We start from the raw sequence: 26,869 nt of genomic DNA, 5'->3' as shown, positions 1-26,869 counted from the left end.
CAGATGAGGTCCAGTTCATAAGTTCGGATCTAGAAGGGGAAATTACCTCAGAACCTCCGGAAATGGGCAAGAGGTATCTGTTTTTTTTCAGAGGACACTGACTAACTACTTCGGGCAGTAAGAAGCAAAATGCAGATAGAGGAGACCATAATGGCTCAGTTAGTCCAGGGCAAAATGTTTGGGGGCCTGAGGTCACAGATAAATCAGGTTTTCCAGTAGACAGCCACATCTGGGCAATGATTCTGAAGGAGTGGGAAGATGCGGAAAAGCATTTGGTCAACCTTCGGGATTTCAGACTCAGTCTACCATTTCAACTGTAGGAGATAAGAAACTGGGAGTAGATCCCAAAGATTGATATCCTGGTGGCCAGAATGTCTAAGGGTACCGTCTCAGTGGCACTTTGGTCGCTACGACGGCACGATCCGTGACTCTCCGTCATCGCTCCATTATCGCTTCAGCGTCGTAGACTGCGGTCACACGTCGCAATGCACGGCGCTGGAGCGATAATTTCATGATGTATTTGCGATGTAGAAGCCGTTGGTTACTGTGCGCACATCGTATACAATACCGTGCACACCTTTGTTACACGATGCGATCATGCCGCCACAGCGGGACACTTGATGACGAAAGAAAGTTTCAAACGATTTGCTACGACGTACGATTCTCAGCGGGGTCCCTGATCGCAGTAGCGTGTCAGACACAGCGAGATTGTAAGTATATCGCTGGAACGTCATGGATCGTGCCGTCGTAGCGACCAAAGTGCCACTGTGAGACTGTACCCTAAGACCACCTCAATCCCTCTGAGGATTCCTCTAGCCTCAGAGTGCCTATGGACAGGAAGTCTGATGGTCTCCGTAAGAGAGCCTGTGAGGCAGCAGCAGTGAAGCCGGCTAATATAGCTTCCACCTCAGTTGCTAGATCCATGCACTTGTGGATCGACCAACTGGAGGATCAGCTAAGAGGGAAAACTTCTAGGGAAATCATGTTGGGTCTCCCCATATTGAAATTTGCAACAGGGTTCTTAGTGGATTCTTCTGCAGAATCTGTGCGGTTTGCCACCTCAAACAATTCCTTATCCAATGCAGCTTGTAAAGCCATCTGGATGAAGATTTGGTCAGGGGATTATCAGTGAATAAACTGAGTGCTGTACCTTTTTCAGCAGCAAGGGTGTTCGGTCCTTTTCTAGATAGTATCCTAGAAAATGCCGCCAACAAAGAAAGGGTTTGCTGAGTAAAATCTAAAACAGAGGGTATTACTTTTAGTCTGCAAAACTACTTGGTTGCTATGGCTTCATGTAATCTTTCTAGGTTATGTTCATACTGTAAAGGGCTGAACACCTAATTCTTCTTAAGCCATTGATGAAAGAATGTGTTCAGGAGAAACAAAAGCTATTCTCCTGTCTAGGCAGCATTGTGGGGTCAATTTTTTTTTTTTTTTTTTGGAGGAGATATTTAATTTGAAGGGAAGTAATCATCGGACGGTGGCATATTGTTTAAATCCGCTTTTTTGTTACACATCTATTATCTAACATTTCTGGATAGAGATGTATTAAAAAAACTACACTAAAAAAATTATAATTGGGGTGAATGAGGGAGTTGGAAAATAATCTTGCAATTGTCACTTGCCCCTGGGACCTTTCTATGCTCTAAGGCCACATTCACATTCAGTATTTGGTCAAGGTTTCACATCGGCATTTGTAAGTAAAGAACAGGAGTGGGTATAAAATGCCGAAGTGGTGACTTGTTTCTATTAGGCCACACTCTACCATTCAGTATTTGTAAAGGTACCTTCACACTAAGCGACTTTACAACGATATCACTAGCGATCCGTGACGTTGCAGCGTCCTGGCTATCGTTGTGTTTGACACGCAGCAGCGATCAGGATTCCGCTGTGAGATCGCTGGTCGTTGCTGAAAGTCCAGAACTTTATTTCGTCGCTGGAACTCCCGCTGAATCGGTGTGTGTGACGCTGATCCAGCGATGTCTTCACTGGTAACCAGGGTAAACAAAATAAAAACACACTCACATTCCGGTGCCTGCGTCCGCTTCCCTGCACTCCTCCTGCATCCTGTGTAAGTGCCAGCCGTAAAGCGGAGCGGTGACGTCACCGCTCTGCTCTATGGGAGATGCCGGAGATGTTCGGCGCTGACACAGGATGCAGGAGGAGTGCAGGGAAGCGGACGCCGGGCACCGGAATGTGAGTATGTGGTTTTTTTTGTTTTACTTTTACAATGGTAACCAGGGTAAACATCGGGTTACTAAGCGCGGCCCTGCGCTTAGTAGCCCGATGTTTACCCTGGTTACCAGGGGACTTCGGCATCGTTGGTCGCTGGAGAGCTGTCTGTGTGACAGCTCTCTAAGCCAAAATCAGGAGTGGAATAATCAGAGAAAAAGTATAGTAGAAACACTTCACCACTTCTGTATTTTTTTTTACCCACTCCTGTTTTTTGGCTTAGAAATAATTATGTAAAATACTGAACGTGTCCCAACTTAATGTTTCAGGAACTCCATATGTTCATCACCACAATGGCCAGAACCCATCCCTATCTTTTTGTATTGAGGGAGAGCTGTGACCTAACCCCAGGATCCACCAATCACAATAGGTGATCTATTTAGAGGTGTTACCTGTTATTGTAATCCTGCCTCTGATATGGAGCCTTGCTGAAAACTCTTCCTGAAAGGACATAAGTCTAAAAGAAAAAACAACCCAATGGCAGGATAAAAATTGCAAGATTACAAATTTTTCTTTTAAAGGGAACCAGTCAGGCAATGCATGCTAACCAAACTGCGAGCCTAATGAATCGTAGTGTGGCTGCATAGTTGCATCCAGGTATATTCTGCAATGCTCCATCATTTCAGAGAAAATATACTTTGGAGATAGACGGGGACCAAAATTCCAGCCATGCTGCGATTCACGCAGTTAGGGCAGCATGAATTGCCTGACGGGTTTTGTTTGAATTAAGATCAAACTTAAAATGTTATAGAACAGGTAATTTTGTTATGATGGCATCCCTAGGGGTTGCACTTCTACTTGGAGCTTTTTTTATTTAAGACACTTTCAGGGACAGTTGGCTATTACTATGACAGGCAGAACCTGTAAGTTACTATTGCTTTCTCACTAGCATCATCCCCTTTAGGCTATGTGCCCACGTTGCAGAATTTCCCATCAAAACCGGGCTCTCTTGCCAGGAAATACGCTTGCGTATTTGTCGTGTTTTTCATGCGTTTTTTTTTTTTTTTCATGCATCCCAATACAATTCTATAGAGGCAAAATCGCCACGATTCCTCAAAATTAATGAACATGCTGCGTTTGTTCCGTGATGCGTTTCCGCTTCGGAAAAAAAAATGCAGCATGGGCACAATTGCAGAATGCCATTAAAAATAATGGGATGTGTTTAAGCGATTCCACAGCGGAAAAATGTGGCAAAAAAGCTTAAACCCAACGTGGGCACATAGCCTTGCAGTAAAGGAGCTTATGTTCCCAGCTCATTTTGTTTGGGATAACTGATGTGCAAAATGTAAACCTAGCCTTAAAGGCATCTGTCTCCAGATTTCATAATACAAACTGCATAGGCTAGTAGATCATTCTTATGTCTGATGAGACTTGTGTACTGAATGAATGTAGTGAAAATGCAGGGCTGAATGGCTAGATAATCCATTTTATTTCTAGCTGAACTAGATAACTAACCTGGTGTATACAGCAATTTTGATGTGGATTTTCAAAGTACACAAGCCTAATCAGGTCTAGCATGTGTGTTTATTAATGTATTTAGTTTGTATTATGAAACTTGATGACAGATCATCTTATAGTATTGCTGTATATTGCTTTACACGATATAAAATTAACCAAATTTGTGACTCTTCCTAGGCATCGAACATGGACACCTTGAATTCTATAGCACTAAGATTCAATATCACTCCAAACAAACTTGTGGAAATGAACAAGCTCTTTACACATACCATTGTGCCGGGACAGGTAAACTTGATTAACTGACAAAAGCCAGTCTAGTGATGTCCATCTTTCTGTAGATCTTTGTTACTGCCTCTGTTAAAGGAATTTGCCTCCAAAAGAATATAAATCAATTACACAACTTTAAGATGCATTTTCACTGCACGATTTTCAAACTCTTGTTTCCTGTTAACTGTGCTGTGCAGGTAGGCTGCCGATCACATGACGGACGAACAAAACTTTCGTCTGGTAAATTGATCCTTTTAGCATGGCCCCCCTCTCATCCCCTATTCTGGTAGGCATGGGCCCCATGAGAAAAACATTAAAAAAACCCAAACCATTATACTTGCCTTCCCTGTACTCCCTCGCAGCATCTTGTTCCGATGCCAGCAGCTGTATGCTCGTAAGTGGCGCATGGCAGGGACGTCATGTGCTGCTTACAAGCCAAAGGACAGCTTCCGGAATACTCACTGCTCTGCATGCCGAGACTGTGCGTGGAGGGCAGTGAGTATTCATTGCTCACTCGTTAGTAGCATGCACAGTGTCAGCCTCCAGCTTCCAGCGCTTGAGCGTGGCCTCACTCCATACAAGTGTATAGAAGCAAGGCTGCGCTCACTGGTCGGGAGTATGTATAACTTGTAGATACCATTTAGATCCTTTCCAGAAACCAGAGAATCCCCGCAGCGCACAGTGTGTGCGCTGAGGGGATTCATTAGTCTGCAGTAAAGGTACCTTCACACTAAGCGACTTTACAACGATAACGATAGCGATCCGTGACGTTGCAGCGTCCTGGATATCGTTGTGTTTGACACGCAGCAGCGATCAGGATCCCGCTGTGAGATTGCTGGTCGTTGCTGAAAGTCCAGAACTTTATTTCGTCGCTGGATCTCCCGCTGACATCGCTGAATCGGTGTGTGTGTGACACCGATCCAGCGATGTCTTCACTGGTAACCAGGGTAAACATCGGGTTACTAAGCGCAGGGCCGCGCTTAGTAACCCGATGTTTACCCTGGTTACCATTGTAAAAAAAAAACCACATACTCACATTCCGGTGCCCGGCGTCCGCTTCCCTGCACTCCTCCTGCATAAGTGCCGGCCGTAAAGCAGAGCGGTGACGTCACCGCTCTGCTCTGTGGGAGATGCCGGAGATGTTCGGCGCTGACACAGGATGCAGGAGGAGTGCAGGGAAGCGGGCACCGGAATGTGAGTATGTGTTTTTTTTTTTGTTTTTGTTTTTTTACTTTTACAATGGTAACCAGGGTAAACATCGGGTTACTAAGCGCGGCCCTGCGCTTAGTAACCCGATGTTTACCCTGGTTACCCGGGGACTTCGGCATCGTTGGTCGCTGGAGAGCCGTCTGTGTGACACCTCTCCAGCGACCACACAGCGACTAAGCAGCGACGCTGCAGCGATCGGCATCGTTGTCTGTATCGCTGCAGCGTCGCTTAGTGTGAAGGTACCTTAACAGTGGCTGCAGACGCATAGATTTTGGACCCGACAACTCCTTTAAACTCCATTTACCTTAGCTGTGTGAGCAGGACCCCCTGCTGTCGAGGACAGTGACCTCCTACAGTGTGTGCACAGAGCAATCTATTAATGATGATTCCTTGTGCAACTTAATTTTGGTCTAATGGCTTGTGCACATGAGTGAGATGGTTTATATTATACACAAATATAAAAAAAATATATATATTTACATTCCATTTGACCGAAGATTCACTAATTTACACTATCTTTAACAGAGATGACACTTTTAGGCCAGAGTCACACTACCGTATAACATGGCCGGGTGCTATGCTATTAAACATTGCACTCAGCCTAGTGATGTACTATGGGGCAGCTCGGCTTATTTTCTCATACTGACTTGGCATACTGTGATTGGCAGTGAGACATATAAGTCTCTGGGAACGAGTGAAACATCGGACTGCACTTGGATATCATCTGAGTGCAGTACGACTTCCACCGGCAGCAGAGGAGATGGAGAAATGATTTGCTCCAATCATGTCATGTGAGAGGATCGAAGCACTGACACTCATCACACTCAGCCGAGCAGGAGCCGAGGGTCATTAGCAGATCACATCCAATGTCATACGCTAGCGTGACACGGTCCTAAATAGGAGGATGGTGACATGTATTGTGAATGGTACAGGTTCTAAGTTTTATCTTTATTTTTCTTGTTAGAAAAGAGGTGGCAAACTTCTGTGGTTGTAATCGATGTGAGCAAGACAAATTGTTTACATCAGTGAAACGAGCGGTATATGTCATACATGTACGGTCTGGTGCAAATGGCGTTCTTGTCCTAGTGTCTCAGCATTGCAGTGCACTGCCCGCCTTCTACTATACTACTCAATTTCTAAGGGATAAATGCAGTAGAAAAGCTTAGGGTTACACTAAACTTTTTGCTATTTTTGTACTTGTCCTTTCACCTAACAGTATTAAAATGTTTTCCCAGGTGCTTTATGTTCCAGTCTGCGAGCCTTATTCCAGTGTAAAAGATGCAAATCCTGGCATTCTTGCTTCTCCGTTGTCGTCAGATGCAGAGTATGATAAATTACCAGTGAGTAAATATTCTAGTATGACAGCCCACATGGGCTTTTTTTTTTTTTTTTTTTTTTTTTAAAGCAACATTTTTTGAAGACCGTGACAATACACTTTTTATTCACAGGTATATTAAAGGAAGTTTATCAGTAAATGCACAACCCCAACCCTCCATAAAATATGGGCATGCAAATCGCTTGTCAGTTGCTGTTGAGCAATTAGCATTTTCATGCATATGTTACTGAGAAATTAAAGATGTTCTCCAGGAATGTAATATATTTTTCTCCAGCAGGAGTCCTCCTGTGCGCAGTCAGTTGAGGAGAAGAATATTTCTTCTGATGTCACAACCCTTCTCCTCGGCTCGCTGAAATACATGTGCTTACCATCCTTCTCCTGTCAGTTGAGGCACAGGTTCCCAGAGCTATGTTTCTTCAGATGGGAGACTCTCCAGACAAGTGACCAGGACAAGCTACTGTTGTAATAAAATGGCTGTTACATAATTCATTCTTGGAGAAACCCTTTAAGTGCTCTGAGCATGATGGCACTTCCTGAGGCTATGGAGGTTGTTCACCCACCTTATGTAGTTTAAGAAGTCCCCCATTTTGTTGCCTTTCAACTGATGTAGCGCACAGTGAGCTGTTGGTCAAGCTAAGGAGGCTGGTGCTAGACCGCGAAAAAAAAATCTCAAAAGGCTGAGGCTCTGTAACACCTAGAGCATTTTAAATTTATACACAAATTGGTTATCTGGTATACAGATTTGACATGTAAATCCATAAACACCTTTATATCTTCTAAGACCAGAATACGCGCATATGTGATTTGGGGGTGTTGGTCTTTCTGACAGATTCCCTCTAATCTTTCCATTCAACCTCAAGCTGCCACACCATAAACATCAAAACACAGGCACAAGCAAATATTACATTGAGAAACAAGCTAAAATTATTTGACACACGTCTTTCCTAATGTTTGGTAAATTTCTGCTGAATGTCTTTTACGCCACAACTTTTTAAACAGGCTGTGGCTGATATTGGGTGCGTTTTTACTAGAGCATGCTCTCAGCAGCACAAAGTGGTACACTGATCTAAATGTACATGTTGGTCCTTGCAGCGGGCTGCCATTGCGTTGAAGGCTGTCTGATGTATTAATGATATTCTGCCTTCCCCTTAGCGCCCCAGCCTTTGCTGATGGCCAGATATCTCCCTATACAAAGTAATATGCAAATTGGGGCCTTAATTATGACTGCACTGAACATTCCTCACAATGCTGGCAGCACACTGCAAGGGGTTAAACTGAATCCATGGTCATAAATAATACATTGTTTAAAGGGTTGTCCAAAACTTGCATATTGATGACCTGGTGTTCTGCTCAGTACACTCCTTTCATCCAGCTGCTGCTGAGTGTTGGACCCCCACCAATCTCAGTTTGATGACCTACTCCATGGGTGGGTTAGCAATATGCATGCTCTGAAATAGGTCTTCAGTATCGGTGAGCAGTCTCTGATTCATGTTCCTTTTAGAAAGGCAGCATGAAGAAGCAGAGGGGATTCCTCTTTAGGAAACTTGGTGTTATATCAGAGATAAATAGTCAGAATGTTTCTATAACTTTAGATCTTCCGTCTTCCCATACATGAATCCCTGTTTACCATTGAACTTCTCACCTTGGTCATGTCATATGTTAAGCAATTAATTGAGGTGAAGTGAACATCTGAGAATTTTTTGTTTTGTTTAATTTTTAGCTTTAATATTGTTCTGTGAGGTAGGTTAAAAGGTTCCCTCTCTGTAAAGTAATGGCATATTGCTAGGATATGCATTTGCTTTACGGTCATTGGATCCTTGGATGGTTTTTCACTGCAAATCTGTCCTGTGACATCCAGTTTTGCAGCTCAGATGTAAATGTGAATAGGGTATGCTGTAGCTCATTGTACGGTTGTGGCTGAGAGCATAGCAATGCACTAAAATTGGGTGTGGGCCATAATGATTGAAGGGGTTGTCTAGGACTTTGAGATTGGCCTATCCTTAAGATGGGTCACCAATATCTGATCAGTTGCAGTGCGACACCCAGCACCCCAGGTGATCGGCTGTTTCTGCTGCACGCACCCATGTGTCTGAAAGTGATCAGTTGCGGACCTTCACAGCTCCATCAACTATAGTGGCTGCAGTCCTGTACTGCATATCAAATTAATAAAGTTGCACTCTGTAGCATGAAAACATGAAATATGGATTTCATTACTGCTCTGAAAAATTGATAATACTTGGTGCATAAATTGGCCAGTTCATGTATACCCAGAAGCAATAAGGCGATTCTTGTTGCTGGAACCCATCTAATGTCAATCCTCTCCTAGGCTGAAGCTCACATGCGTATGGGCAAAAAGGATTCTGCTGTGATTAAAACTGCCATAGGCTGATGGGTGGAGTGCTCCGTCAGAGCCTATGTATGCAAATATCAAGACTGACCTCACTTCCAAACAGAAAACAGGTTTACATGTGTGGAAATTGAAAGTAGCCATCTCCATGTATAACCAACAAAGCTGCAGTAATGCAATTCATATTCATCTGTTTGGAAGTGACAGTCGTGTTGTTTTTATTTGCCGTTTTAATCATAGCAGGATACTATCTACTAATCAGCAAATGTGCTCTAAGATGTTAGCCAAGCATGCTCGTGTGCTAGCCGAGTGACTTGGCGTGCTGAAAAAATATGCAGGTGTGGAACTCGACCATATTATTCGAGCACGCCGATGTCCCTTGATTAGCACCTTACCGGAGCATACTCGCTCATCACTACTGTAGGGTTCAGCCTAGATGGGTTCCCAGCAGCAAGAATCTCCTTATCGATCAGATATTGATGATCTGTACTAAGGATAGGCCATCAATGTAAAATTCCCACACAACTCATTTTATGGTTTCTCTTAAGTGGGGGATATTTTTGTAGAATCACTTTTTTTAACTAGGAAACATGAAGAGCCCAAATGCTACATCTAGGACTAAAGCCCCCGTCTCACTAAGCGAGATCGCTGCTGAGTCACAAGTTTTGGACGCAACAGCGACCTCAGTAGCGATCTTGCTATGTGTGACAAGTACCAGCGACCAGGCCCCTGCTGTGAGATCGCTGGTCGTGTCGGAATGGCCTGGACCTTTTTTTGATCGTTGAGGTCCCGCTGGGTAGCACACCTCGCTGTGTTTGGCACCTTACCAACGACCTCGTTGACTACTCAGACACTGAATCGTCATAATAGCTCCCATGTGACATCGGTCTACAGGTCGCTGGTGAGATGTCAAACAGTGAGATCGCAGCTGCGATCGTTGGAAGATCTCACTGACATCTCACCAGCGACCACATAGCGACGCAGCAACGATCCCTGACCGGTCGTATCGTTGTCGGGATCGCTTTAGCGTCGCTAAGTGAGACGGGGCCTTAAGTTACAAGCATTAGGTTCCCTGTAGTATTTGCCAGCACAACATGACCTTCAGCCATTGAGTCCCAACACACTACCTGGGAATAGAGACTTCTAATGGTCTAGTAGTACTTTTTATTTTGGTCCATTTGACTTGATCCATTTGAACAATTGTTTTACTTTTGTATTTTTACGGTGGCTTTTGTTTTTTTTTTATTTTTTATCTTTTTCTTCTCATAAAGGATGCAGACATGGCCAGAAAGGCTACAAAGCCTATCGAAAGAGTCTTGTCATCTACTTCTGAAGAGGAAGAGCCCATTGTTGTTAAGTTCTTGAAAATGAACTGTAGATACATAACGGATGGGAAGGTGGGTTGTGTCCAGGTTCTTGATGTTTATGAACGGTGATTGCCCTGTTTCCAAAAAAGTCTGAAAAACAAGAAGAAAAAAAAATGGGTGTATGTGTGCCCAGGAAATGCATGGTAAAAATTAAGTAGCAAGTTTTTTAAGGTCTTGCCCCCTAATTTTGTTCCTTTTTGGTCAGATATTTAAGATCAGTTATCATTTGCTGGTTTTTCAATGGCACATCATATTGCAGTTTTAAATGTTTGGTATGCCGTTTACTGATCAGATTAATTGATTTTATATTTTGATTGGGTGTTTCTGAACGCGGTGATACCAAATGGTGTTTTTTTTTTTTGTTTGTTTGTTTGTTTTTAACCCTTTAATTTTCAATGAGGGGAAAGGGTGGTGATTTGAACTTTTTAGGTTTTATAAATGGTATATCCAGTTAAAGATATGATGACAAACTGAGTGGTTATTGTGTGTACAATGTTGTGGAAAATGAGAAACATGGAATAATTCTCATGCCTTGAGCAAGTGGTAAATCTAAATTTTAATGTCAACATATTTTACATGGTGAATCCTTATGCCAAAAGGAACAAATTTGAGGGGTAAGACTTAACAGTTTTGCAAAGTTCATTTTTTCCTTTGCACCCTAGTGTGTGTGTTTATTACCTAGTCCTAGTGAAACCTGGTGCTATCATATTCCTCGCGCCCGTAAGTACATAATGGTATCTGAAGCTGCATATCTGGCAGCCACATATACAGTTCTGTGAAAGTGTTTGCCCCCTTCCTTATTCCTATTCTTTTGCAGGTTTGCCACACTTAAATATCAGATCACCAAACAAATTTAAATATTAGGGAAAGATCACACAAGTAAAAACAAAATGCAGTTTTTAAATTAAGATTTTTACTAAGGGGGGAAAAGAAATCCAAACGTACAAGGCCCTATGTGAAAGTCACCCCTCACCCCCATTTTATTTAACTGTGGTTTATCACATTTTTGGGAAGAGGAGTTGAAATTCCCTAGCCACACCCAGGCCGGATTACTGCCACACCTGTTCTCAATCAACAAACCACTTAAATGGGACCTGCCTGGCAAAGTGAAGTTGACCAAAAGATCCTCAAAAGCTAGACATCATGCCATGATCCAAAGAAATTTTGGAACAAATGAGAAACAAAACTAGGTCTGTTTGTCTGTAAAAGGTTATAAAAACAATTGCTAAACCTTTGGGACTAGAGCGAACCACAATGAGTGCCATAATCCACAAATTTAAATTACCTCGAGCGCAGCGATGACCCATCCAAGAGGTCACAAAAGACCCCACAATAACATTTAAAGAACTGCAGACCTCGGTTAAGGTCAGTGTTCATGACTCCACCATAAGAAAAAAAACTAGGCAAAAATCGTCTGCATAGCAGAGTTCCAAAATGAAAACCACTGCTGAGCAATAAGCACATAAAGGCTTGTCTCAGATTTGACAGAAAGCATCTTAATTATCCCCAAGACTTTTGGAGAGAATAGTCTCGACTGATGAGACAAAAGCTTAACTTTTTGAAAAGTAACACAACATTTCGGAAAAGGAACATAATACCAACAGTAAAATAAGGTGGTGGCTTGAGGCGGTTTTGCTTCTTCACGACCGGGAAGACTTGCTGTGGTAAATCGAACCATCAATTCTGCAGTCTACCAAAAAATCCTAGAGAATGTCTGCCTGGTCATCTGTCTGACCTCAAGCTGAAGCGCACTGGGTTATGCAGCAGGACAATGATCCAAAACGCACCAGCAAGTCAACCACTTAATGGCTTTAAAAAAAAAAATTAAAAAAAATTAAGACTTTGGAGTGGCCTAGTCAGTCTTGACCTTAATCAGATTGAGATGTTGTGGCATGACCTTAAAAAGATGGTAAATGCTGGGAAACCTACCAATATGGCTGAATTAAAACCGTTCTGGACAGTTGAGTGGGTCAAAATTTCTCCAGAATGTTGTTGTAAAAGACTCCATTGCCAGTAGCCATGAGTGGGCGTGCTCAGATAATGGGTTATTTGAGCATGCCCGAGTGTTAACCCCTTCATGACCTTGGGATTTTTCATTTTTCCGTGTTCGTTTTTCTCTCCCCTCCTTCCCAGAGCCATAACTTTTTTTTATTTTTCCGTCAATTTGGCCATGTGAGGGCTTATTTTTTGTGGGACGAGTTGTACTTTTGAACGACATCATTGGTTTTACCATGTCGTGTACTAGAAAACGGGAAAAAAATTCCAAGTGCGGTGAAATTGCAAAAAGTGCAATCCCACACTTGTTTTTTGCTTGGCTTTTTTTGCCAGGTTCACTAAATGCTAAAACTGACCATTATGATTCTCCAGGTCAGTGCGAGTTCATAGACACCTAACATGACTAGGTTATTTTGTTACCTAAGTGGTGCAAAAAAAAATTCCAAACTTTGCTTAAAAAAAATAAAAATAAAAAATTGCGCCATTTTCCGATACTTGTAGCGTCTCAATTTTTCATGATCTGGGGTCGGTTGAGGGCTTATTTTTTGCGTGCCGAGCTGGCGTTTTTAATGATACCATTTCGGTGCAGATATGTTCTTTTGATCGCCCGTTATTGCATTTTAATGCAATGTCGCGGCGACCAAAAAAAGGTAATTCTGGCGTCTCGATTTTTTTTTTTCTCGTTATGCAGTTTAGCGATCAGGTTAATGCTTTTTTTTTTTTTATTGATCGTGCGATTCTGAACGTGGCGATACCAAATATGTGTAGGTTTGATTTTTATTTATTTTTTTTTTTATTGATTTATTTTGATTGGGGCGAAAGGGGGGTGATTTAAACTTTTATGTTTCTTTTTTTTTTTTTTTTTTTTTTTTTTCACTTTTGCCATGCTTCAATAGCCTTCATGGGAGGCTAGAAGCAGGCACAGCGCGATCGGCTCTGCTACATAACAGCGATCATCAGATCGCTGCTATGCAGCAGAAATGCAGGTGTGCTGTGAGCGCCGATCACAGGGTGGCGCTCACAGCTGCCGGAGATCAGTAACCATAGAGGTCTCAAGGACCTCTATGGTTACCATTCAGAAGCATCGCCGACCTCCGATCATGTGACGGGGGTCGGCGATGACGTCCTTTCCGGCCGCCCGGCCGGATACGGTAGTTAAATGCCGCTGTCTGCGTTTGACAGCGGCATTTAACTAGTTAATAGGCGCGGTCAGACCGCGATTCTGAACAAAACAGCTGACATGTCCCGGCTTTGATGCGGGCTCACCGCGGAGCCCTGCATCAAAGCAGGGGAGCTGACCTCGGACGTACTATCCCGTCCGAGGTCAGTAAGGGGTTAATGGAACATAACAGGCAAGCGTGTTTTGGCTGCCGAACAGTCGTTAGACACTTAGCCACTGTAATTTCAACATGGCATTGGAGCATGCTGAAGATGCTCTATTAGCACTCGAGCATGCTTTGATAACACCTTATCCGAGCATGATTTCTCATCACTAATTGCCAGTTTGATTACAGTTGTTGCTGCAAAGGTTGGCCCAACTAGTTATTGGTTTTAGGGGCAATGACTTTCATACAAAGCCCTGTAGATTAGGCTTTCTTTTTCCCTTAATAAAGACATTCATTTTAAAACTGCATTTTGTTTACTTGTATTATCTTTGTCTAATATTTAGATTTGTTTGGTGATCTGAAACATTTACATGTGACAAACATGCAAAAGATGAAATTAGGAAGGGGGCAAACACCGTTTTCACACAACTGTAGGAACCATGCTACTGACTTTTGTCAGTGTGGTGGTGTCACCTTGGTGCGAAGTTTAATAATGTCCTGTTTGGATACTTCTGTTGTCAAATTTCAAAAGTAACCTATGCAATATTGCCTCTGGTCGTTAAGGTGTTTTGGTTTTTTGCATTTTCGTTTTTTGCTCCCCTTCTTCCCAGAGCCAAACTTTGGTTTTAAAAATAAATGCCATTTTCTGAGACCTGCAGCGTCTCCATTTTTTTCGGGATTTGGGGCTGGGTGAAGGCTTATAATTTTTTTTTTTGTTTTGTTTTGCTCGCTGAGCTGACGTTTTTGATACCACTTGGTGTAGATACGATCTTTTGATCGCCCATTACTGCAATATAGTGGAGACCAAAGTGGCAGTTTAATATATATATATATATATATATTAGTCTCCATGGGAGACTAGAAGCTGCAGTTGTCTGATCGGTGATGATCAGATCACCTGTATGCAGCGGACATTAACACTTAATATGAGCGCTGACCACCAGGCAGAGCTCAAAGCAATCCAGCTATGACAACCAGAGCTCTGCTGGAGACCTCTGGCTGGAGCCCACCTCTAGCAGGAGCCCACATCAAAGGGAGGAATTCCAACGTCGGCGTACTATTACGCCCAACGTCGAAAAGGGGTTTAAAATCTTTGATAATATACAAAAAAAAATTATAGTAAATTAAGATTATGTAAATACAGTTGATTATAGAAGCTGTATACATTGAAATTGAAAACTTTCCTTCAGCATGCCCATGTAACTTTCTTGTTTGGGGTACATTGTGCAAAATGCTACAGAAAAGTGGCAAAAGTCAGGCCAAACGGTCCATTAGATCATGATTAAGGGCAATGTGGCCTTTTGAAACCTTTTTTTTATTTTATTTTTTTTAACCTGTTGTGTAGTTATTTTACACTTTTTTTTTTTTTTTTTTTTTCCCATTGAAATTGCTGTTTTGTTGCCCTCAGGCTTTAATCATGCGTTCTAGACTGAATATAATTTGTCAACTTTGTACACAGGGTGTTGTTGGTGGAGTCATGATAGTAACTCCAAACAATGTCATGTTTGATCCCCATAAATCTGATCCACTGGTAATTGAGAATGGCTGTGAGGAATATGGACTTATCTGTCCCATGGAAGAAGTGGTATCTGTTGCACTTTATAGCGACGTTTCGCACATGAAGATTAAAGATGCATTGCCATCGTAAGTTGCAAGTACATTCCTGTCCTTAATTTATTCTGCATTAGAGGTATCCTAAGATAATTTAGTTGATCTTGATCCTTGGGACTTCCTTCTGTTGTAAAATTGTTCACAATTTATAATATGTATTCTGCAACTGTGTAACTTTTTTTTATTCACCAGTTATAGGGAAAAGAAAAAAAAATGATTGTTGGTCATCCCCCTATAGGAATCTGCACTGCAACCTATAAGTAAAGGGCAATAGTCATGTATTTGCTAGGAAAACCAGTTTTACTGTAGTTTACTGTGGCAAAACACTGACAATTAGGACATGCTGTAGCTCTGTAAGCCTGAAATTGGCCTCAGGAGCTGCTGCCTAGATTTAATTTTAAAATACATTGGTTTTTTGTTCTTTTTTTTTTTCCTTTTCTGAAAACTGATCTCCTTGTTGGCTCGCTATGTGCTCAATAAATGGTAAACTAATGTGGGAAGTCTGAAACTACTGACAAACCGGTAATCAAACAGCCGCGAGACAGGCAGCTGCAGGGACTCTAACATACTTTTCGAGCACTTTGAAGATAGTCGGTTAGCACACGAGTGTTTGGACAACACCTTATCCGAGCATGTGTGCTCATCACTATTCACTACTGCTGATACAGCTTAAACTGCTATCCCTCCCCATCCATTAATTTGGCTAAGCATGATTTGATTCCACCTTTTGGCAGAGGCTTGTCACAACTCAGGTAAAAAGGATTGAAGATTCAGATTCAGCATACCCAGTCCTTGTTTCCATAACATTTGAAGGTGGGGATACACCCATACAGAAAATTGTCAGGTTTGGCCAATTTTGCTCTTTGGGGGATGTCTGACCAGCTAGTCCATGCTGAATGCAGCTCTGGACTCTGACGGGCTACACATTGACCTGTCATGTGATGGTAGTTGTCTGAGATGTCGGGCGACAAAAATTGGTGCAGCAGGTCTGTAGTTTGCTGTTGCATGACTACTATAGAGATTTGATTTTTGTGTAAATAAGTGTAGCTATTAGTGACACACCACAGGCTGGGGGGCCCCTGGATCAGTGGGGGCCCTAGGCATCTGCTGGCCAATATGCCAGCAGGTGTCAGTGCCTGGGCCAGTACGATCCTGGTGGCAATAGTACCACATTCCAACGCTGTGGCTACTAATCATCTGCTAGCAGTTTATCATCGATGACTGCCTTTGACCAGCAGAGTATCTGAAACTAATTTGTAAATTTACATCCCTTATACTTTTTGTTGGGTTTGTACTAAGGTTATTACTACCCATATTTGATTTTAATCGGATGTGATATTTGGTAGTTACTGGTTGCATGTATTACCACTAGTCATGTCATTCACTGCACATTTATCATATTTTGTTTTGTGACTTTATTTGTGTTCGTGTTTTTAGTTTTTATGCTTGGCATCATTTTACATTGTATGCCCTTATTTTGTTCTTTTTAAAGTATATTTTGGTCTTGGTTACATTTTAGTTGCACTTCTTTATTTTTAATTTTCATTTCTACCATTCCACACCCATCCAACATTTCTCCGTCAACAGCGATATACCCAAGGATCTTTGTCCTCTGTACAGGCCTGGTGAGTGGGAAGATCTTTCATCTGAAAAAGACATCAATCCATTCAGCAAGTTCAAATCCATTAACAAGGGGAAAAGGCAAAATGGGGTTACTGATGTAGGAGGAACCATAGAAAAGCGAGAGACTGCAGAAGTAACCAGTGAAGAAAACCCAGATACAAACACTACAGCCGATAACCTATCCAAAGTGCACTTGAATGTTGATAATGCAATTAGCGAAGAGACTGAACAAAAATCTTCCAACATAATTTTTGATTCGGAAACCAAAAAAACTGATCATTCTCCGGTAGAAGAGGACTTTATAGAGTTGGTAGACTCTTTGTCACAGCAGAATGATAACCACATGTGTAAGGACTCGGGACATGCAGTAACTCTCTTGGTAGAAGGTTCCAAGACTTCAAACTCTACTTCTTTGGAGGCAGATTTCAATTTCAATGGGACAGTAGAAATAACCTCTGAGATGCTCACCTCTGACTTGTTGGGGAGAATAAATATTGGTGGTATGACTTGTGAAAAGGAAAATGACGAAACCAAAAACATAGAACTTTGTTTAAATCCAACTAAAGTGAGCACATCCCATTCTTCCGAGAGTTTTCCAGCTGCTAATAAGCTACAAGTAAAAGATTCCACCTGCATGCGGTTAATATCTAAAGAGCAGAATGAGGAACCCACCATGGTAGCGTTAAATAATGAGAATGCACAGCAGCAGTCGGGTCATGCCACAGAAGAATCTCCAGATTCGCTGTCACCGTGCTCAGCTGAAGACAGTAGCCAAAAAGAAACCCAAATGGACAGCGAGTCTGAACTAAAACTGTGGCTTTTGAAAAGAATGCAGGGACCCATAGAAGGTGAGATTGTGTTCCTTTTTTTTCCACTGTGATCTCCTTATTAGAAAATAATGCATTTAATGCCACTTGAAAATCTAAGATGTATGCAGGAACCATATGAAATTCAAGGATGGGGTTAGTGTACTGTACAATTTGGCCTTTAGCCACAACGCTGCAATTCATAATTACTGTAATTAAGATGGTAAGAAGTGCAGTACCAGATCCAAATCTAGATCATAGATTTAGTAACAGGTAGGCTTACTGTGTAGATACTCCTATGCACTTGCGATATCTAGCTAGCAAAAGCTCTAGGAATATTTTAACAAAGTAATTTATTCCAACTTGGTTGCATCCATATATTAACCCTTTTTCTTTATGGGCACTTTGGTCATGGGCTCTCCAGTCAGTACAACAGTTCCGTGCATGCTCTTAAAGAGAACCTGTCAGCACGATTTTGTAATGTAAAGACATGGCTGGAATAATAACTACATTGATACCTTTTCCTGAAGAAATCAACTTTGTTTTAGTCAGCATTTGACATTATCTGCTAAATGGGTTTACTCCTCAGTCTGAATCCTCTGCCTCTCTGCAGCCTCCAGTCTGTGAATGACTGGTTGCTGCTGAGATTTCAAAAAGAGGCCGGTCATTCACAGACCGGAGGGGCCTGACAGACTGGGAGAAGATTCAGCCCCTGTGCACCGAAATCTAATTGGCAGAAGTCAAATGATAAAGAACAAAGCGGATTTCTAAGCCAAATGTATCAATGTAATCTGTATTAAAATGCTGCCACAGCCTTGTCTTTACTACATATTACAAAATTGACAGGTTCTCTTTAAAGGGTTGTTCTTTTTAGGTTATTAAATTGCTGTAGTTAGAAATGACAAGTTACTTGTAAATTTTCATGTGCTCGATCTGCCTTGGTTCTCTTGCTATGCATGATGAGTAGTGATGAGTGAGTGTACTCATTGCTCGGGTTTTCCCTGAGCACGCTTGGGTGACCTCCGAGTATTTGTTAGTGTTCGGAGATTTAGTTTTCATCACGGCAGCTGAATGATTTACAGCTATTAGCCAGGCTGAGTACATGTGGGGGTTGCCTCGTTGCTAGGAAATCCCCACATGTAATCAAGCTGGCTAATAGCTGTAAATCATTATATATAAACCCAGACTCCTAGTGCAAGGTATCCAAGAACCATGTCCTGGAAACTACCTATCCTGCTCCAAATAGCACTAAATAGAATAAGGAGACAACAAGGAGCGTTTAAAACAATTCATATGAAAAGGTACAAAAGTTTATTGACACTAAAAACACACAAACAAATACACACATAAAATAAGGACACTAATAGCCATCTCCTATAAATTGTACACTGTGGTGAACCATCCCATACCCTTAAGGTATAACACCGCTAGTAATGAGGGAATCCCCTGTCCAAAAAAACCCATCTGTGGGCTATACACATCATGATCAGTATAAAATCTACGTATCAGGACAGGTAAAGGAGCCCCACCATGCCGCAATGAACATAACCTGCAACAATAGCGTAAAGAGTGCAGCGGTGGAAGTATCCCTAAAAAGACCCTCTTACCAAGGTGCAGGAGATAGACTAAGTTGGGCGACACCCCCGACGCGCGTTTCGTTCCTCCAGTTGTCAGCTTTATCAAATAAAGCTGACAACTGGAGGAACGAAACGCGCGTCGGGGGTGTCGCCCAACTTAGTCTATCTCCTGCACCTTGGTAAGAGGGTCTTTTTAGGGATACTTCCACCGCTGCACTCTTTACGCTATTGTTGCAGGTTATGTTCATTGCGGCATGGTGGGGCTCCTTTACCTGTCCTGATACGTAGATTTTATACTGATCATGATGTGTATAGCCCACAGATGGGGTTTTTTGGACAGGGGATTCCCTCATTACTAGCGGTGTTATGCCTTAAGGGTATGGGATGGTTCACCACAGTGTACAATTTATAGGAGATGGCTATTAGTGTCCTTATTTTATGTGTGTTTTTAGTGTCTTCAATAAACTTTTGTACCTTTTCATATGAATTGTTTGAAACGCTCCTTGTTGTCTCCTTATTCTATTTAGCTGTAAATCATGCGGCTGAGAGGATGAAAACTTAATCTCTGAGCAGTCATAAATACTCGGAGACCACCCAAGCGTGCTCAGGAAAACCTGAGCAACGAGTATACTCGCTCATCACTAATGATGACCAATTGTATACTCAGCGTAGCTCTGGTGGGCATAGTAGCTACGTTCTGGGCTGAAAAGTTGACTAATAACTTACTAGTGATGAACGAATATACTCGTTACTCAAGATTTCTTGAGCATGCTCGGGGGTCCTCCGAGTATTTTTTAGTGCTCAGGGAATGTTTTTCTTGCCACAACTGAATGACTTGCATCTGTTAGCCAGCATAAGTACATGTGAGGGTTGCCTGGTTGCTAGGGAATCCCCACATGTACTTATGCTGGCTAACAGATGTAAATCATTCAGCTGCGGCAAGAAAAACTAAAACTCCAAGCACTAAAAAATACTCGGAGGACCCCCGAGCCTGCTCGAGAAATCTCGAGTAACGAGTATATTCGCTCATCATTACTTATTACCCATTTATTTTATATTTTTATAATGCAGTCAGCTGCTCACCTCCTCTCAGCTCCTGGTCTGTTGGATTTCTGAAAATACAGAATAGCCCAGCCTCCACCAAAGACCATTTCATGAGCAGTTCTCCTAATGGCTGCTTACAAAGCATGTTTGTTTTTTCAAAGGCGGTTATCTGTGTACATATAGCGATAACAGACTTCAGAACAAGCACTGACACACCATTAATTTCTCAGCAGTACGGCAAAGCTTCTGAACCAGAATTATCACTTTAGAAGGGGTGCCCGCTGCCCCCTTAACAAGGAAATGAAAGGCTGTGGAGCAGTGTGCTGTTTAGCAACCTGTTTATAAAAGGGTTGTTCTCTTCTATGGCTTCTTAGGAACTACACCATGACGCAATCACCTATCCTGAAAGCTGACTCCTTCCTACTTAACGTCCTCTTCCTTGTATGATTCCGAATCCTACTGAAGATAACATTTCCCTTCACTTTATGTAGGCTCCTGAGCAGACATTGCTGTAGAAAGACCACAGAAACAATGTGTGGTTCTATGTTCTGCTGGGGTTTGGCCCAAAGTTCTTCAAGTTGTGGAAATGCTGGGGACATTTTGTTTTACTGCAGGGGGGGCTACTGCTGCATCCAGTTGTCCTACAGCCACACATCAGCGTTGTGGTGAAGGGGATAATGGAGCATCTAAAATGTATGCATGTCAACACTGCATTAATGCATCACATTTGGTTCCTTGTACTGTAGAAATCCCCCAGCAAATGCACAGATAACTGTAACATGACATTGAATTCCATGCAGTGGCTGATGTCATACATTAGGCTACCATTTTAGATATTTTTTTTTTTTTCTGCTACATGTTTTTAACAATCTTTTGGAATTCTTTGGTTGTAAATATAGCCTTATAGATCATAAAGTTGTGGGAGAGGACCAAACTATTTAGGTATCTGAATCCAGTATGAATTCTAGACTAATTTTTTTTTTTTTTTTTCTCTCCCAGATATGTTGCCGTCTAAGGAAGAAAAGAGCAAGATCCCTCCTATGTTTCTTTGTGTTAAAGTGGGCAAACCAATGAGGAAATCTTTTGCTACCCAAACTACAGCAATGGTGCAGCAGTATGCAAGGAAAAGAAAACAACCTGAATACTGGTTTGCGGTTCCACAGGAGAGGTCAGTATTTTGTGAATCCATTACACACTTTTTAATTCCTTGGTGAAATCAAGAATTAAAAATCATAAAAAAAAGTCAAGGAGTGAATGTGATCACTATTGTAAGAATAATCAAAGCTGAATGAACTAGAACACATGGGATACCGCTTTAAGCAGCTCCATCACCTAAAGTGATGTATGTCCTCCCAGTTTCTGGACCCTCCATAGTTTGCCCCAGAAAATTATTCCTTGAGTTATCCAACTCTGCAAAGAACTGAATCCTAGCTCCATTCAACATCTTTTGGAGATGGACATATTTATTGTGTCCATTAAAGGCAACCTGTCAGCAGGATTGTGCACAGTAACCTACAGACAGTGTCAGGTCGGTGCCGTTATACTGATTACAATGATGCGTTTAGTTGATTAAATCCGTTCTGTGTTTGTTCTTTAGGGTATGTGCACACGTCAGGATTTTCTCAGGATTTTTCCTCAGGTTTTGTAGCCAAAACCAGGAGTGGGTGATAAATGCAGAAGTGGTGCATATGTTTCTATTATACTTTTCCTCTAATTGTTCCACTCCTGGTTTTGGCTACACAATCCTGACACAATCCTGACGTGTGCACATAGCCTCAATCTGTATTTTCAGTTTTGAGTTAATGATATGCTCGTGCTTCGGGGGCGGCCTGTGGGGGAAAGGGGCGGCTTCATGTGGTGCTCTGCTTATTCATCTGTATGGCTTATGTACTTGGGTACACTGCAGTAAGTATATAGTAACACATTTGAGAAAAGTCCCCTATGTTTTTCACATCAAAAAAAGCATGGAGGCAATCTCTCCACAAACTTTACTCAATCAGGATGGTCCTTAACTCCTTTCCCTGTGATGTTAAGGGGGATAAAATGTATATTTATCCATATCAATATTTCTCTAGTAACCCCCCACGACAGCACACCTGGAGGATGTTACCCCTTTCTTAATAGGGACAGGAAATGACGAGGTTAAATAACCCCTCCCTCATCCTCCCCTCAGTGTTCTTTCCTGTCCCTACTAGGGATGAAGAGGTCATCCCAGGTGCACTGTGCCGGCAGCGGTCACCGGGGGGAATACAGATAATCTGGCCGGGCAGCTAGGATCAGACTTGCGTCCATTCCCTGTCGCTGCTCCCGTCTCCTCCGACTCGGGACTCTTCGCCGCCGCCATTCCGCGCCTGCGGATAAAGTCTGGGGCGTTCTTCGGCTGGAGGCCTCTCGGAGCTCTCCAGCCCTTCTCCTCCTCCGTACTGCGCGCGCGCGTGTGTAGGTACTTCCGGTCTGAAGCCGGCGGCCGGATATGACGTCCGACGCCGGCCGGCTTCTCTGAATCAGGAAGTTCCTCGTGCGTTCCAGGAACGCTAGGCAGATAGCATGGAAGACGTCGGCGTTCTCCCCCCACGTACTTCCGGACACCGGAGGAGGAGGTCCTCATGCAGGAGGACAGGTGCTGCGTCCGGTCGCCTATATATTCAGGCCCTGGACAGGAAGACATCGCAGGTAGGACCACTGTGTGGTGAAGACTATGGAAATGTCTGCTTCCTCGCGCTCTGCATCTGCAGAACACCGCACCATCCCGGCCCCAGTGAGTAGTCTGGCCCCGGGTGTCCATTCCCTGATGTGGGTTGTAGTCTTATGATTCCTTCTCCCCTTCCTTTTTAGGGGAACAAGGAACCCACATCAGGAAGTAAAACAAAAACGACCCGCAAATGCGCAGTTTGTATGAAGAAGCTGTCCTTTTCATACAAGAAATCATTGTGCAAAGAATGCACAGACAAAATTATCAGCGAGGAACAGCCATCCCTGATAGAGGAGATTAAAACCTTAATCCAGCAGGAGATTAAAACATCTCTGGCCACTCTTTCCCAACCTACACCATCTCCTAGTGCCCCTCCTGAGGCTAAGAAAAGAAAACTTAATCCACAGGAGGAAGAGCAGGAGGACTCTCAGGGAGAGACGTCGGACGAACCCCCAGAGGAGGGTGAATTATCCCTGGACTCTGAAACTCCAGCAAGAGAGATACTACTTCTCTTCATCTGATATAGAAGAACTCCTTACGGCTGTAAGGAAAACTATGGAGGTTGAGGAAGAAAAGACGGCCCAGTCGGTGCAAGAAGAGATGTTTGGAGGACTTCGTTCTAGGAAGCGTCAGGTGTTTCCTATTCACCAAAACATCCGAGATTTAGTTCTGGACGAGTGGGAATCCCCAGATAAGAAGCTGACTACTCCAGCGGAAATTAAAGACAGATTTCCTGTGGATGCCGAAACAGCGTCATGCTGGTCAGAAGTCCCAAAAGTGGACGTCCAGATTGCCAGAGTAGCCAAAAAGACCACGCTACCATTCGAGGATGCCTCCCAACTAAGAGACCCTCTGGAACGTAAGATGGACGGACTACTAAGGAAGTCGTGGGAAACATCAGCATCTTTACTGAACATCAATTCAGTATCCACTTGCGTAGCTAGATCGATGCATCGCTGGCTGGGGCAGCTAGAGGAGCACTTGTCCTCAGGTACTCCGAGAGAAAATATTCTGGCCTCCTTACCTATCTTCCAGAAAGCAACAGGCTTTTTAGCAGATGCTTCTGCAGAATCCGTCAGAGTGACGGCGAGATCATCCGCACTGTCAAACTCAGTAAGGCGTGCACTCTGGCTAAGATCCTGGTCTGGGGATATGACTTCCAAGATGAGGCTGTGTTCTATTTCCTTTAAAGGAAAATATATGTTTGGACCAGCCTTGGATGATCTTTTGGAGAAGGCTTCAGACAAGAAAAAGACCTTACCAGAACCTAGAAACCCTAGGAAAAAACCCTTCCGCGCTCAGCAGGAGCATACCCCTCAATACAGGGGAAAGGGTAAGACAGGTCGCTGGAGCTATCCGAAAGGAGGGAAAGACAGGAATCTTTTTCTTTCACAACCCCAAAACCAGAGAAGGCAATGACGCCGTCATAGTGGGGGGTCGGATTTCGAACTTCCTCCCAGTCTGGCAAAAGATCGGGGTGGATCAGTGGACCTTAAGATTGGTCAAAGAGGGGATGAAAATAGAGTTTACATCATACCCCCAAAAAAGAATGAAAACTACAACGTTATCAACACAAAAGCTACAGTCCACCCTGATAACTGGGATAGAAGATCTCTTAATCAACAATGTGATTTCCCCAGTCCCAAAAGACGAAAGAAACAAGGGCCATTATTCCAGCCTATTTCTGATAAGGAAACCAAACGGAACCCATCGGATGATAATCAATCTGAAACCGCTGAATCAATATGTAACCTACAGAAAATTCAGAATGGAGTCCGTCAGATCGACAGTACCCTTAATAGGGCAAGACTTCGTCATGGCAACCATCGACTTACAGGACGCATATTATCACGTCCCAGTCCATCCAACCTATCGGAAATTTCTAAGGTTTGCAGTCACCAGAGGAGAAGTTATAGACCACTTCCAGTTCAATGTCCTCCCATTCGGACTATCATCAGCTCCAAGGATCTTTACAAAGGTCATGTCCGAGGTGATGGCGTACATCAGAAGTCGGCAGATATGCATAATCCCATACCTCGACGACCTCTTGGTAGTGGGCCCCACGGTTCCAATTCTACAGGAACACCTTCAAACAGTCCAGATCCTGTCATCCCTGGGTTGGGTGATAAACCCCAAAAAATCGGATATGGTTCCGTCCACAACGAAGATCTTTTTAGGGGTCTTATTAGACTCCCACAGACAAACCTCTTTCTTGCCCGAACAAAAACGGTCCCTGCTTACATCAAGGATAAGAACATTGCGGGACAAGAAGAGAGTATCTCTAAGATGGGCCATGTCGGTTCTAGGTACCATGACATCTTGCATCCAGATGGTGGCATGGGCTCAAGCCCACACCAGGATACTTCAGACACATATTCTGTCAAACTTGGACGGAACCCCAGGTTCTCTAGACAAAAAGATCCGGATACCACCGCATGTAAAGTCCTCATTAACATGGTGGCTACAAAAAGAGAACTTAATAAGAGGAGTTCCCTGGTTGCAGGTCCCAGCAGTGACCATAACAGTAGATGCCAGTGGAAAAGGTTGGGGAGCTACGGTAGACCAGCACATATTCCAGGGATTCTGGTCAGCCGAAATAACACAGCAATCCTCAAATTTCAAAGAGCTAAAAGCAGTGGAAGAAGTCCTCAATGCAGCGGTAACTCTTGTACAAAATTCCCACATAAAAATATACTCAGACAACATGACAACAGTCGCCCACCTTCGCCACCAGGGAAGTACAAGACACGAAGATCTAAACAATATCAGCAAGAATATTTTCGTGGGCCGAAGAACATGTTCTCTCCATATCCGCCCTACATATAAAAGGGGAAATAAACGTACAAGCCGACTTCTTGAGCAGAAGAGGTCCATCCAGGAGAATGGAGCCTAAACCCAGAAGTCTTTCAGATACTAGTCAAAAGATGGGGTCAGCCAGAAGTGGACTTGTTCGCGAACAGCCAGAACACAAAGGTAAACCAGTTCTTCTCACTAGATCCGATGGATCCAGGGTTAGCTGTGGACGCATTGGTCCAGCCATGGACATTCACGCTAGCATACGCGTTCCCGCCATTGCCAGTCCTACCAAAAGTCCTGCAGAAAATAAGGGCAGAAAAACTCAAGGTGATCCTAGTGACTCCACTTTGGCCCAAAAGAGGTTGGTTTGGGGCCCTCATCAGTCTAAAGATAGATGGGCCAATAGCACTTCCACCGGTCAAAGACCTTCTCTACCAGGGGCCAATACTGCATCCAGATCCCGAAAGGCTACACCTAAATGCCTGGCTTCTGAATTCTCAATTTTGAGAACTAGAGGACTATCAAAGAGGGTAATTAAAACATTACAAAAAAGCCGCAAAACAGTTACTAATTCTATTTACCATAAGATCTGGAAGACGTTCATCACATGGTGTGCTCCTGAACAACCTAACCCAGATACACCAAACCTAGCCAAGATCCTGGATTTTCTACAAGATGGGCTGGAGAAGGGTCTCAGACCCAGCACCCTCAAGGTACAAGTGGCAGCCTTGAGCTCTTATTTTGACCAGTCTTTAGCTGACCATAGATGGGTAAGAAGATTCATGACGGCGGCATCCCGCATATCTCCAAGACCCATAAATATAGTTCCATCCTGGGACCTGAATATAGTCCTGAAAGGACTTACACTGCCACCATTTGAACCCTTATCTTCCATAACCATGGATAAACTCGCTTGGAAAACCACCTTCCTGGTAGCCATAACAACAGCCAGAAGAGTGGGTGAACTACAAGCCCTGTCAATCAATGAGCCCTACATGAAGATTCTTCAGGACAGGCTTATCCTGCGATTAGACCCATCCTTTCTCCCAAAGGTCGTCTCCGATTTCCACAAATCGCAGGAGATAATTCTTCCATCATTCTATCAAGAACCAAAGAATGAGGAAGAAGAACATTTCCATACTTTGGATGTTCGAAGAATGGTACTCTATTATCTTCATGCATCA

The 26,869-nt window shown here is 43.1% G+C and overlaps 1 protein-coding gene across 6 annotated transcripts in view; it reads left to right on the top strand.

The window, feature by feature from the left end:
• Window positions 1-26,869, top strand: part of NCOA7 (nuclear receptor coactivator 7) — a 248,863-nt gene that overhangs the window by 173,258 nt on the left and 48,736 nt on the right. For 3 of the 6 annotated variants that reach the window (XM_077289426.1, XM_077289427.1, XM_077289430.1), the window contains 6 exons: window positions 3,868-3,975; window positions 6,402-6,506; window positions 10,121-10,246; window positions 14,996-15,180; window positions 16,768-17,618; window positions 21,197-21,365. In XM_077289426.1, coding sequence (XP_077145541.1) covers window positions 3,868-3,975; window positions 6,402-6,506; window positions 10,121-10,246; window positions 14,996-15,180; window positions 16,768-17,618; window positions 21,197-21,365 — 1,544 coding nt within the window. Of the gene's footprint in view, window positions 1-3,867; window positions 3,976-6,401; window positions 6,507-10,120; window positions 10,247-14,995; window positions 15,181-16,734; window positions 17,619-21,196; window positions 21,366-26,869 lie in introns of all 6 variants that reach the window. The other 3 variants (XM_077289424.1, XM_077289425.1, XM_077289429.1) reach the window with 1 other exon arrangement.

The sequence above is a fragment of the Ranitomeya variabilis genome, chromosome 2 (assembly GCF_051348905.1).
Source record: "Ranitomeya variabilis isolate aRanVar5 chromosome 2, aRanVar5.hap1, whole genome shotgun sequence".
In the NCBI taxonomy this organism is placed as follows: Eukaryota; Metazoa; Chordata; class Amphibia; order Anura; family Dendrobatidae; genus Ranitomeya; species Ranitomeya variabilis.
Note: the sequence above shows the minus strand (reverse complement) of the source record. Positions and strands in the feature narration are given on the sequence as shown.